We start from the raw sequence: 13,346 nt of genomic DNA, 5'->3' as shown, positions 1-13,346 counted from the left end.
CTGAATAGGATCTGTACTCATGCAAATATTGAGTGCTGTAGTAATTAACGTCCTTTGGCATGTGTGTTGCAGTTAAATGGATTCAAGAGGTCTGCACCAGTACAGATAATTGCATGCCGTAGGTTGAAGTTTGCAGCGAAGCATGTCTTGCATTCTTCCAGCAAAAGTGCTTTGTTAGTGTAGCTCTTGCATGTTGAAGTGCTAAACTAAGGTGTAGCATGTCTCAGTGAAAGAGCCACTGGCGTATCTAATGTGCATGTTCTCAGTAAGAGATTGATAATAACAGGTTAATTTTACATTACAGTACTGAAGTGCAACAGAAAACACTTGGAAGTTGCACTGCAAATCATGTATTAATTGACGGTATCTTGAACGTAGTTAATCTAAGCCTTAAAATTTACCTAGTGCGCAAAGGCACACCACATTTTTCTAGCAGAGCAGGGGTCTAGGCTGACCTTCTGCTTCGAAGTGGTGCAGTAATAAAAGTATTAGTAATAATGAAAAGGGAGAAGCTGCTTTTCTGCTGCAAGAAAGGAAGGAAACCCAAATACGCTGAAGATGGTCAGTTTGTCATTTGTGAGCGTTTTCAGTTCACCGTACCAGTCCTCCTGCGTTTCCTTTAGTAAAAAGCTGGTCTGGGTGTTCCCAGCAGGTAGCACTGTAGGATGTCGTCACCCGCTGCGGGCGAGCCTGGCCCTGCCACTGCCTTCCATGTGGTGCTGCGGCCCCCGCACCCCGATGGCAGCAGGGCCCTTTAGACACCAGCTTGCAGGGAGCCAGGATTTCCCTGTAGGAAATGTCTCTGTGACGTTGTAGCAGGCGTTTAGGCTCAGCGCAGCTACCCAGGTGGGAATTCGGAGCTAGCGGTGCTGCTGGCTGCCTTGCCCCTTCTCAGCCTGGGGGTCAGAGCGCTGCTTGGCATCTGGGGAGCTGTACAGGGGCAGCCCTCCGCCAGCCTCGGATTGCGGAGGAGTGCCGTGGCCCCTCGGATGTAGGTCTCCCAGGCTCTGGAAACGACACGTGCACTTGGGCTAGCAGAGCCCTCTGTCTTTTCCGTGCATGATATTCCCAAACAGTTTGGTGTAATTAAGGTAATTAGCAAAGGCCTGACCTGTGTATCAGTTAGTGTGATTTACTACTCATTGACTCCCGTTTCCCCCAGTTCCACAAATAAAGAGAAGAACACCTCTGAGTGCTAGAGCTTTGAGTCTGCTAAAACAGTTAGGGGCAGCCACCTCCCTTTTGACTGCGATTCTTAGTATGTGCAGAAAAATGAGTAAGTAGAACAGTGGAATGGAGGTGTATTTATAGAGGTCAGTTTACAGCCTTCATCATGTCCTTACGTAGCAGGCTCATGCAAGAGCCAAAAGCAGATGTGTGAGTGGAAGTCTACGTACAAAAGCTACAAACCGACGTTGCTGCTGCTGAGCTCTCCCGACATCCTTTGCTGCTTGTATTTACTTAGGCTTTGTTCAGTTCATCTGCTCTGAGTTGGATTCTGTTACACAGACTTGAGCTCTGACACAATTCTTCGTGCCATTCCTTCGTTATCTGTCCTTTCAAGTTTTTGCTGTGTCAGTTGGGCATGTATGTGCTTTGCTAGATCACCTGAATTCAGGCTGTGTTCTCCCCCTTTTTGGGGGGGTCCTCCCCTCGCAGCAGCAGAGGGAAGACACGTGGAGGCAGGTGGCAAAGGGAGAGGGCACTGCAGAGAGGGGCTGCCTGCAGCAGGAGGCAGAGCCACGCTGGGCTCCCCGGCGGGCAGCCTTCCCTGACGCGCAGCCAGGTTGTTGGCCTGAGCAGAGGATCGCTGCTGCTCCAGCACTGATGCAGGATTTTGCTTTACTCGATGGGACTGAAACTGTTCCCCTCTCTTCATCGTTTAATTTGATTTTTAATTATTTCAGCTTTCAGTGATGACTTAGTTCTTATGCTGACAAGTGCTAGAGGAGGTAACGTGTTGCACATGTTTTAAAGAGCTGAGAACCAAAGCATCGGGCTGCATCTAGGGAGAGCAATTCTTCCACATCGTAGGTTCGTGTCCCTTGGCACGCAGTATCCTCCACTGCTGGCTGGGAAAAAATAGGAATCTGCTGCCAACAACATGCTCAAAAATACAGGCGCTAGCAGCTGGAATAAGTGTGAAGGTTATCTTTCTTCACACCCATACCGGTTCTTCTGCTGACATCTGCACGCTTTCCTACACAAGGTTCTGTATCGCGTTGTGCTTCCCCTGTAAGTACAGCTGACTGGTGTTCCCTGCCGTGCTGGGCACGACAGCAAATTGTCGCCGCTTCAGCGATGCGTGGAGAAAAGGGGTCAGCGCTGAGAAGCCCCTTTGCTGTAGCAGCTGGGACAGCAGGCAGCTGCAGAAGCAGTTAGTGAACGGCAGTCCAAGACCCCCAAGCAGTTCCATAGGGCAGCCCCAGAAGGAAGGCCAGCTGCAGTTACCAGTGTCAGGAAAAAACAGCAGCCGGACATAAGTAGCTCTTTCCGAACACGTTTGTCTCAGATTTCTAGTGGCCCTTTCTTGCGCTTCCAACTGTTCACAGCGTCAGGAACGTATTAGCCTCCTGCCATTTCTCTGGGAGCTGGCTCTTTTGCACGGGAGGTTAGAGTGAGGAATCATTTTGATTTTCTGTCTTGAAAGAGATTTGCGATAGAAGTGTTATATAGCTCCTCTTTGTTTTTTCAGAGTGAAAGAATTGAAAAAGGCCAAGGAACTTGAAGATCCGCAGCAGCATCCCGTAGCAATGTGACATTGCTTTTCAGACTGTTTTCATTTTCTGTTTTTAGCAGAGACATGCAACAGCAACAACAACAAAAATACCCACTGCAGTTCTGGAAATACCAGCTGCAGGATTTTAACAGTAATGTTTTGGTCATTGCATTTGCACTTTCATGGACAACTTTTAATTTGTTCAGCAAGACATCTTGGAACTCAATCTTCTGTTGGATCATGGGGAAAACAAAAGACACCAGGAGGAAATTGTGAGTTGCTTCATTCTCCGAGAAGGAAGAAGCGATTAATTATCCTTTTCATATAGGGCTGTATTAAACAACATGTGGAACTGTACAAATACTATACCAAAAATATTGTTGAGAAAAGGTGGGAATGCACAAGCAACACAAGAATGCTGTTCCTGCACCTGTCAGTCATCTCCAAGAAACTGAAGCTTTGAGAGTCTCAGTGGAGGGGCTTAGATCAGGACATCTTTATTGGGTCCATGCATCCTCATTTCCTTCGCACTCCTGTCCTTTGTGTTTGATTTCAATCTCTACAGCACACTTAATGCAACTTTTTAAATCTGCAGGTTTTTAATACATCCCGTGGGAACGTACAGAAGGGGTTGGTGTGTGAGATAAACGGGTAACGCGTGAGGAACCGAGAGAGCAGCTTACGCACGTTTTAAAACGTTTTTTTGGTATTTTTACTAGAACCTGCAAACATATCAATTGTCACGTACTTTCTCTCATATTCAGCACTTTATTTTGTAGCCTTACTTTCATGTGCTATTATTATTTTGATTAATTTCTTAAAAGAGTCGGTCCAACATGTAGCTTTTTCTCTTAAGTACTTGTCAAACCTCTTGTCGTTTTGCAGAGTCACATACATATGTTGCCTGGACATTTTATACCACCTAAAGATCAGAGTGGTGCTGCATTCTGGCCAGTAAATTTCTTATTTTGGCTACTTCATCAAAATCTGGGCAGTTTCTGTATATATAGAAGGTAGAAATGGAAAATGAGAAAAAAATATTTGAAAGGGAATATATTGATTAATTACTAAATATTTTATTCACAAAGGGTCAATAACTTGGCAAGATAAAATTATTATTTGTATAGTTTTGTCTGAATGAACGAGAAGAGTGTGGATGTATTGTTTGTACATATTGTATATATTAAAACAAAGAGATATGTGCATGAACTCAAGAAAAAGAAATGAACAAAGCAAAGCATTAGTGGCTATGGTCTGTAAAATGAAACAAAAACTTTATTTCACTATAAGAAACTTTATTTTAAATGTTCTTTAGAAGAACATTTTTGCTAAAGCATGACTAAATGGCAAAAAAGAGCTACTGTATTTAGACTTAGGAAAAAAAGGCAGAGCAACATTACTTAAAAAAAAAAAAGAAAAAAAAAAAGAAAAAAAAAGGATATGTTTACATTTGATTTTGGCTACCAGGAGTTTGGTTTGGTTGGATTTAATTTATTGATTCCTTCCTTCTTTTTTTTTTTTTTTTCCCCCGTCTTTCTTTTTTTTTGCCAATGGTGCCAAGTAATGTGAATGCTAATATTGCTTAAGAAAATTAAGTTACTTTTGCAAAGCAGATAATCATAAGAGTACAGAAACCGTATCTAGCTTAACACCATACACTCACTCCGATAAAGAACACTTAGAATGAACATAAACTGAAAAAAAAAAAAAAAAAAATAGTACAAAAGTAGAAAATATGTTTCACATTTTCATATCTCCTGCTGGAAGTCAGAAAATGTCATAAAAATTGCACAAAAAATTTAAAAAAATAAAGTAAAACGTAAAAAAAGATGCAAACTGATCTTGTAGGGGTGTCATGGTATATTGCTATTTCCACATAGTGAGGAGCCAAAGAAATTAGGGTTTTTTTAAATTGAACTACTAATTTAAAACCGTCACACGTTCTCAACGACGGGAACCAGGTTCTGATCTTTCTTACACAGGAATGTAATGGAAGAAACTCCTGAAGTCCGTGTTGCTACTGTGGGTTACGTACATGTGTCTGAGATCAGAAACTGCTCCTGTGTGTTTGTTTTGCTCGTGGCATTTTCAAATTGCCGAACGGACTGGTGTAAATTTAAGATTGTTAGTTTTGGAATAGTTGTTCTTGCTTGATCCCGGCCACCAACTACAATGTTTAAACACAAGGCTTGTTGTGAAGCCTAAAAATATTCACACGTAAGAAGCTTTTAAACTGGTGTCTTTAAAAGAAGAGTAAAAACAAAGATTGTGGCAAAAAAACTGGGGTCAGTGCTCTTGGTGCCTTTTCTATAATTGTACCTGTTTTTAATTCCTTCTTTTCACTGCCAGCATTGAATTACAGTAGATGTGCTATAGCTCATTATCAGAATTCTCTTGTACATTTCTGAACTGCTGCTTTATGACCTAATTCAATTTGGGAAAAAAAAAAAAAAAGGAAAAAAGAAAAACGAATGGCCTGGCGCTCACACTGTGCCTGTGGGCAGCCTCATAGCCTTGATTTACTGTATGGAATTGGGACCTTAACCATTAAATTTTCCTCTCGCGCAAAAACAGAACAGGAGACGCCGAAGAATCTCCTTTGGAATGAATTGGAAATGCTCTGTATTAATACTGGAAGAACTGACATTTTGAAATCAAAATGTTGCTCCCATTGACCGATACGTGACAATATAGAATCGACCTTTTCCTAACAAGAGTAGTGACCTCAGTGGAAATGTTTTAACTCCCTCTCTTTACCGAAAAAGATTCAGTAATATACAGAGCTATTTCAAATTACTCTTCCAGATCCATGGGCCTGGTGGTGTATCTACTAATCTAGATCCTGCTTCAGCCAAACGTTTAAGCGTGTACTTGCTGTTAACCATGCAAGCAATTCCACAGGCGCAACAGAACTACTTGCATGCTTGAAGCGAAGTACAGCTTCCAAGTGCTTTGTTGTGTCGGGCCATAACCCTTCAGTGTATCGCTGGGGAGTGAGAAAGGCTCCCCCCGCAGTGAAGTGATTCTGCTCACCCTTTTCTTGGTTGTGGAACTTAACGTTTTCACGGAAGATAAGTAAGTGCAGCTTTCCGGGAAAATTCGAATTCCCAAGTGCCAGGAGCCAGATCTTCTGTCTTCTGATAATGGAATTGCTCCTTTGTGAAACACATTCGACAGCAGTAATACTGTGTGAAAGAAATACAGAATATAACATGAACCCCCTCTCTGGTTGCACGCTTATGGCAGTTCCACACAATAGCTGGTGCCCAATGGGGGGTCCCCAAGACTTGCATGTAAAACTAGTATAGATGTCTTCTCTTTTGTAAGTTTTATTTTTGTAACCGTGCATGTAAAGCATCACTGAATCAATGGATCTGTTGAAGAACTCAGCTGCTGGAACCATGCAAAATGTTTTGAATTGCCCTTAAAATATGGAAAATGTTTTCTGAATGCTTTATATTCTTTCTGCTGTAAATTAAAAACAAAGAAAATTTCCCCATACAAAGCGTGTGCCTTTTTTTAAACACGTCTCTTCCATCCTAGTTTAAAAGTGACACGGGTGCTTCAGTTGCCGTAAAGCAACCGTGAAGAAAATGTGTTTCTTCTACTACATCACCTGCCTGTAAGTAGCACCTAGTCTCTCAGGGGTCAGAAGCTGAGCAGCCCCCAGCTTCCCCACGAGGAGGGGCCGAGCCCTTGGATCTGCCACCCTTTCTGCTGCGGTATCCCGGCACATTGCCCTCATCCAGCCCGTAAAGCAGCGTGTTCAAGGGGAGCTCCTCACCTCCCGGAGCGCTGCCGGAGCGTGCTGCTGCCCTGCCCAGTGCTGCCAGCCCGGGCCCGCTCCAGTTCCGAGGCCAGCCCGCAGCTCCAGGACGCTGCTGTGCGCCACCGGCTCAGACCCAGGGCCCTGCCGCAGCTCCCACGCGAGCTGCTGCTCTACAAAACGCACCCATCAGCCGCCCGCTCTCCTTCCCACGAGGCCCTCTCCCCAAGCAGAAGGTTTTCCTTTTTGTGTGTTCTCCGCACCCCTGCAGCAGAAAGGAAAATTTCCCAACCCATGGAAGCTGGGTACCCGTCCACCCATAAATCTGAGCCTCGGATTACAGAGTGAGTCAAGATGACCACAACTACACAAAGCATGAAAAATCCCTTTCTCCTTAAGGTCCCAGTTCAGCCCAGCTGCAGCTAGTGGCCTGGTTTGGTGGAAATTAAAGTTTTCAAGGCAATAGGCTGTAGTTTTTCAAATGCAGAAAGTCTGTGAAATTATCTAAGTTTATATAATATTTGTAAATGTTTCACCAGCTGTTAGGTGGCCCCAGTTCTGATCAGGTTCTCTAACACAACTTCAAGCAGGTCTATACAGTAGCATAAACGTGTTCATCTGTGGACGACCAGCTTTTCTGGGATAAAATTATTTTCAGTTCCTCTCCAGTAGACAGTCACTTCCAGGGCAGGGCATCCAGGCTTTCCGTGAGAAACCACGCAGACCTAGAAGTAGAACACTAAATCCTACATTGTGTACAAAGCAGAGGTGAATCTTGGTGGAATTCAAGAGCCCTGCTGATGCAAGAGCCTAAGAGGTCTCTCTTAATAGCACAGTAATACTAATAACTACTGCATGGAACAGATACTACAGTACAGGAACCAGCCCTCAATAACGCAACTCCTGCAGCTGAGCGCCAGGCCAGCCTAGCAGGGACAGACAGCTGTAATACACTCATCATCTGGCCGGTGAAAGGTTATGTTAGTACTACTATGAGTAAGTTCTTCCAAAACCCAGGACCACAACAGAAGATGAGCTTTCATTAGGAGTTTCTTCTGGACTACAGAGGAACGAGTTTAATTATGTTTTGCTTCAAGAATAAACTGGCATTAAGCTCCCCCATTTGCTCAGTGATACTTCCCATGTTTTCCGTTTTACGTGCCTGTTAATTCCTGGGTTCTTCTTTAGCATTGTGGGGGGTTGACCCTGACCAGAAAGTAAGCACCTACCAGCTGCTTGCTCGCTCCCCCACCTCCCCCCCTTCTCCCCAGTGTTGTGGGGGACGAGAATTTGAAGAGCAACAGGGAGAAAAAATGCCTGGGGTGAGATAAAGACAGTTTTGTAAGCGAAGGGAAAAAAGGAAAAGAAGAAAAATAAAAACAAGTGATGAAAAAGCAGTCACGTGCTACCTCCCAGCAGCTGTCCGATACCATGGAAAGAATGGCACCCCCCTCCCCCCACGTTCATTGCTGTTGGGTCAGAACAACCCTTCGGCCCCTTTGGCACAGCTGCCCAGCCGTGTCCCCTCCAGCCTCACCCACCCCCAGCCTGCGCTGCGGGGGCAGCTGGGGAAACGGCCAAGGCCTTGATGCAACAGCCAAAACACGGGTGTTACGACGGCACGGCGCGATGGAGAACACAGCTCCGTCCCAGCCAGGCCAGTGCAGGCATGAGCCCCGGGTCTGCGAGCAGAGCCCAGCTGCACTCCCAGGCTTGGCCTGCGCCAAGAGCCCTCCACAACCCGCAGGAGGGATAAGGGCAACCTGCCTGCCTGGGCAGGCGTTCCCCCTCAGATGCAGGGCACACGCTGGTTTAACGTAAAGAACAAGTGTGCCCACTTCTACCGCCCAAGCCCAGCTCCTCGGCGCCCGTACCTGGGCCCAGCAGCTCGGGCCAGGCGTTTGCTGGCGCGGCAGCGTGACTGCACCGCCCCTGCGGGTGCTGCCCCCGAGAACCGGAGTGTCCCGCCCCGGCAGCACCCCCGAAGCCACACCAGGGCGCATCAACACACCAAAGCGGGCAGGGGCCGGGCCGTGTCCTGCCCGGGGGGGGGGCCGGGCTGCGGCGGCTGCACACAGAACCACTGGTCAGAACCTCGCAGCGGTTCGAGCTGGAGGGACGTTTAGACACCCGGTGCTGCCCCCCGCGCCCCGGCCGCGGGACGGGCGCTGTGCAGGAGCACGAGCACCGCGGGCCCCCGCCGCAGGCCCCCCCAGCACAGCCGCGGGCGGGGGGCGCCTCTCCTCAGGCCCGGCCCCGCAGCTCCCGCCACAGCCGAGCCCAGCCCGCCCGCAGCTCCCCCGGCGGCCTGGCCCGGCCCCGCTCCCCCCGCGGCCCCGCGGCCCGCTCCCCTCGGGGTTCCAGAAAGGGGCGAGAGACACCCCGGGCCGCGCCCGGCGCCCGCTGGCCCCGCCCACCCGGGGGGCGTGCCCGCCCCGGGTCCGCCCCCGATTGCGTCATATCCTGGGCGCCGCCAGGGAGGCGCGCAGTTGTCGCTGGGCCGCGCCCGAGGCTGAGACCGGCAGCGCTCCCGCCCCGCCGGCAGGATGTGAGTGCGGGCCGGGCCGGGGGGACCCCGCGGACGGGAACCAGGGGCAGGGGGCCTGCTGCGCGCTCGGCGGTGGCTGGGTGCCCCCCGCCTGGGCCGGCGCCGCCCGCGGGTGGGGTTGCGGGAGGCCGAGCCCGCCCGTTCCTGGGCCGCACGCCCTGGGCCGCTGCTCGGGCCGGGTCCCGGTCCCGGCGCTCTCGGCGCCTGCCCGGGCGCTGGCGGCCGCGTTCCGGTGACCGGGCGGGTGCGGCGCTCGGTGCCCGGCTCTCAGGAGGAGGCTTCGCTTCGAGGCTCCCCGGGCTGGCACCGGCAGCAGAACGGCGCGGAAGGGCTGGTTGTCTTGCTGCTGCTCTCGAGCCTCGTCACACCTTCCTGGTTCGCCCCTTGTGCCTCTGGGCGCGTTAGTTCTTGCTAAATGTACGTTAGAAGTCAATGTGCAAGTGGGTAAGTACAGCCCGTGCTCAAATCCAGCTCCTCTGAGTGTCAGGATGCATGAAATGGTACGTGCTTCTGGTGCAGAGGAAATGAAAACACGGAAGGGCAAGTTGAGTACAGGTGGTTCTAGAGATACACAATAAAAAAAAAATCAGTGGAGTGCTGAAAAGGGTGTGAGATGTGTGTACGGAGGCTCTTGTGTCTGTTACAAAGGTGAAGGGTGTTGCAGCTGGTAAAAAGAACTCGACTGCCTGAGAGTATGAATTCAGACTGATTGGAGGTAAATTGTGTATGCTGGGTGCCTTTTCTTCCTTGTGCTTTCTCTTGCTCCCTGTTGGCCGTTTCAAAAGAACGGGGATGGAGGCAACCACTGGAAGAGCACACAGTTAGAATAACCGTTAACTTTCTGTATTTAATTTTTTGTGAACTGCTCTAACTTGAAGTGCAGTATTTGTGTTCATACTGGAGAAGAGGAACAGCCCTGAGCCTAGACTCTGGAATGTCTGGGCTCTGTGAACAATTTCACAGGGAATTGCCATATGCCTTACTGTAAACCAGCATTAGCAAGCTGCTGCTGTCTTTTAGCACATCAAGCAAGATGTTTGGGATGCTGCATGACTTACACCTATTACCAGCTGTTAAGACATCACTTCTCTAATAGGAAACTGCCCCATATTTGTTCTAGGAATACAAGTTTCCTGTTTTCAGGAAAATGAGATAACTTGTGTACTCTAAGCATATCCGCTTAAAGCCAAACCCACAACCTATCAAAAGCTAAACAGAATAATGGTGATTTTCTTTGCTGCAGGTCAGCCACTATTCCTGGAAGCTCAAATGTGGCTGCTGGTGGTAACCGTCGTCTTCAGCAGACTCAACACCAAGTAGATGAGGTAAAAGTCTAGTCTGATAGCAGTGTCATTGTTGTCCTTCAGGACACCAGTATAACTGGAAGGGATATTTTGGCCAAAGCAGGTTCCCCTTCGTTATACGACAGAGAAGCCTAATATCATTCAGCTTGCTTTATTATACTTGTGTCATCTTAACTCTTGCAAAGGTTTAAAAAAAAAATACCCATTCAGCTGGAGTGGGGCAGTAGAGAGAGGTTACCGGTGTCCAAACACTAGCTGCGGTCAGTGCTTGAGGATTTGGCATAAGTAAAGATAAAAACTTTTGCTCTTACAGAGAACAAGCCTTTCTCTCATCAGTAGCAATGAAGGCTGACTGCCAAATATGACATGTCCAGATTTGAGGAGTCCAAAGTCGAGGCTGGCTACTGACAGTATTCTTTTGACACATGGTTGACTATCATGTTTATACATCTCGACTGCTGAAGTGAGTCGGGATTTATTTCCCGGGTTTAAGGGAATGCCTGGCATGACTAACGTTTTAAAGTAGATATTGGGCTTCCAGCTGCAGGTGAGTTTTGTTTCACCTTATGACTGGATATACTAAAAGGCAGTAGCTCTTACCTCGTGAGAAGAGAGCATGAAGAGTACTGTGTGTTGCTGTCTGTTGCCTGCAGTTCAGTAGTGGGTGATGCAGCTGGTGACTTACTGTAAACATTAAATTGATGTAGGTGGTTGACATCATGAGAGTGAATGTGGACAAGGTGCTGGAGCGAGATCAGAAGCTGTCAGAGCTGGATGACCGTGCTGATGCGCTGCAAGCAGGAGCATCCCAGTTTGAGACCAGTGCAGCCAAGCTGAAAAGGAAGTATTGGTGGAAGAACTGTAAGGTAACCATGGCTTGTGTATTTATGCTACGCAGTGTTGCAGTTAATGCCATTACAGTTTGTGTCTCAAAATGCAGAAGGAAAAGAGACTTTAGCCAATGTTATTTCAGTTCCAGCATCTGTGTTTTTAAAATATGGCATAGTGGTTAGGTGAAGTAACCATGAGCTGGATTACCAGCTGTGCCACTTGATGCGGGAACCTTATCTAAGATGGTCATGGCCAGAGGGAAATGCTTCAGTAACCTGAGGCTTTGGGGAACAGGAAGGCCAAAAAAGCATAGGTTGAGTTAATGTGCAGGAAGCATTGAAGTAGAAGGAGCTTCCGGAGACTTCTGTACTTGTAGCTGTTGGCGAAGGTTGGAATCCTCTTCGGTGAGCAGCAAGACTCTGAAAGAGGCAGTATAGGGTAAGAGTAGAAATGATGTTTAGTAGTTCTTGACTCCTGCTTGTATAGTCACCTGAAACAGGCTTTGCACGGAGGCTCAGTGAAAAAGAGGCTGTTGGTCTGCTTTGCCTGCGTGCGTGGCCCCCCATCTCCAAGCTGTAGTGAAGCAAGCTTGCTTGCTGAAGAAGTTCTACTTGCCTTGTTAGATCTGGCGCACAGTGCAAAAGCACCTTGCAGGGGCTGCTTTCCTGCACCCTAAAGACCGGTTAATGCTGCTCTGCAGTTTGTAGTAAGTGTTGTATGGCTTTTTTCACAGATGTGGGCAATATTGATAGCTGTTGTTCTCATTGTCATCATCATCATTATTGGTAAGTTTCATCCAGATGGGGATTTCTCACAGAGATGGAATAGATGATGTTGATTCACTGACTGGTACAGTGGAAGTAAAGCCAGGATACCCACATGATAGCACATAAGACATTAATTTGAAATAGCAGTGACTGCTTTAACAGCTGTTGCCCACAATGAATGGCGGGCTGTGGGAGCTGGAATAGCTCAATCTCCAAGGCCTGTGCAGTGGCACACAGGTGAGGTGCAAATAGCAAGGGCTTGGAAACCAGGAGCAACCTCAGCTTTTTACAGCTGCAGATTGCAGAAGTATAAGGAGGAATGCCATGTACCTCCCTTGTTTGGAAGCTGCTTTCCATCTGTCTCAGCTTCTTTCGGGATGAACCCTTTTCAGTGCAGCAGGTCTGTAGCCCGGAGGCATTCTACAAGTAGAGGCTTGGCTGCTGGGTGAAGGTATAGCAGTGTTGGGTTGGAATAGCGAGGCAGGGAATGTACCACTCACTCGCTGGTGTAATTCTCACATAACCCCCAAGTATTTCATGGGAGGAAGAAGCTGAAGCTTGTGCTGTAATACAGTAACAGACGCTGCGGTAATGTTTGGCAACAGGTAACATTGTCCTGGGTGAGAAGTGTCGGCACACAGGCACCAGGGGAGACTAAAGCTAGGAAAACCAAGATGGGAAAAACTCTTAAATCCCCAATACCTAAAGTTCTTAAAATGCAGGGTTGCTGTGGTTGATGGGCTGAAGGAGAACACCCTTTGTCCTACTTTTTCTTTTGTAGTCTGGTCTGTGAGTTCGTGAGTTACGGGAGGAAGCTGGGATCAGCTGAAGGTGCCACCTGATGCCTCTCCGCTTGGAGCCTGCTGTCCTTCCAGCCCACGCACTGCTGTTCAAAGCAAACCTATTTTGATTACCGAAATGCTAACTAACTTTACCTGGTTGCCTTAAGACACTCCTGTCACTAATTACTAACAAGCACAGCCAGCCACGTGCACAGTGCCTTGATAGAGGGGCGCGGAGCTGTCGAGGGGGATTCGGCCCGGGAATTTCCACGGTCGCTGCTGTAACCGGTTACAGGCTCCGTGGACGGTTCTGGGCCGCCGCCTCCTCCTCCTCGCCCGCCCCTCCCGGTGCCATAGTGGGGACCGAGCCGCGGGGTGGCCGGTAGCGGGAGAGCCGCGCTGTCCCGGCCTCGTCGTCAGGGGGCGCTGCTGCCGCCCGGGGGCGGGGCCGCACGTGGCGGCGGGGCCGGGGCTCGCACGGGGGCCGCGTGCAGCGGCGCGTGAGGGGGCGGGGAGATGCCCCTCACGGCCCCTGGCTCCGCCCCGCCGCTCCGTTTTCCTCCAATAAAGTGGCTCCGACCCTGCCAGTGGCTCCGCCTAGTCCGTGTGGCGCGCGGCGCACGTGGCCG

At 48.8% G+C, this 13,346-nt stretch overlaps 2 protein-coding genes across 18 annotated transcripts in view; both read left to right on the top strand.

Moving 5' to 3' along the window:
- Positions 1–6,224, top strand: part of CAMTA1 (calmodulin binding transcription activator 1) — a 325,176-nt gene extending 318,952 nt beyond the window's left edge. For all 16 annotated transcript variants that reach the window (XM_056331855.1, XM_056331845.1, XM_056331846.1 and 13 more), the window contains one exon: positions 2,696–6,224. In XM_056331855.1, the coding sequence (XP_056187830.1) occupies positions 2,696–2,759 (64 nt within the window). In that variant the 3' untranslated portion in view covers positions 2,760–6,224. The remainder of the gene's footprint in view (positions 1–2,695) is intronic.
- A 2,706-nt stretch (positions 6,225–8,930) lies between these two features.
- VAMP3 (vesicle associated membrane protein 3) lies at positions 8,931–13,301 on the top strand. 2 transcript variants are annotated; one of them, XM_056333173.1, is made up of 5 exons: positions 8,931–9,033; positions 10,277–10,358; positions 11,045–11,203; positions 11,902–11,953; positions 12,717–13,301. In XM_056333173.1, coding segments are annotated over exons 1-5 (315 nt in total). In that variant the 5' UTR covers positions 8,931–9,031; the 3' UTR covers positions 12,737–13,301. The 2 variants fall into 2 exon arrangements, with proteins under 2 accessions (XP_056189148.1, XP_056189149.1); XM_056333174.1 differs by lacking the exon at positions 11,902–11,953.
- The last annotated feature ends 45 nt before the right edge of the window (positions 13,302–13,346 follow it).

This window comes from Falco biarmicus, chromosome 3, assembly GCF_023638135.1.
Source record: "Falco biarmicus isolate bFalBia1 chromosome 3, bFalBia1.pri, whole genome shotgun sequence".
In the NCBI taxonomy this organism is placed as follows: domain Eukaryota; kingdom Metazoa; phylum Chordata; class Aves; order Falconiformes; family Falconidae; genus Falco; species Falco biarmicus.
Note: the sequence above shows the minus strand (reverse complement) of the source record. Positions and strands in the feature narration are given on the sequence as shown.

Bases quoted from the DNA above. Each gene is read 5' to 3' on its own strand.
- VAMP3 (XM_056333173.1), top strand. The intron at 10,359-11,044 runs GTAAAAGTCTAG...AAATTGATGTAG, and splicing joins CTCAACACCAAGTAGATGAG to GTGGTTGACATCATGAGAGT. The intron at 11,204-11,901 runs GTAACCATGGCT...CTTTTTTCACAG, and splicing joins ATTGGTGGAAGAACTGTAAG to ATGTGGGCAATATTGATAGC.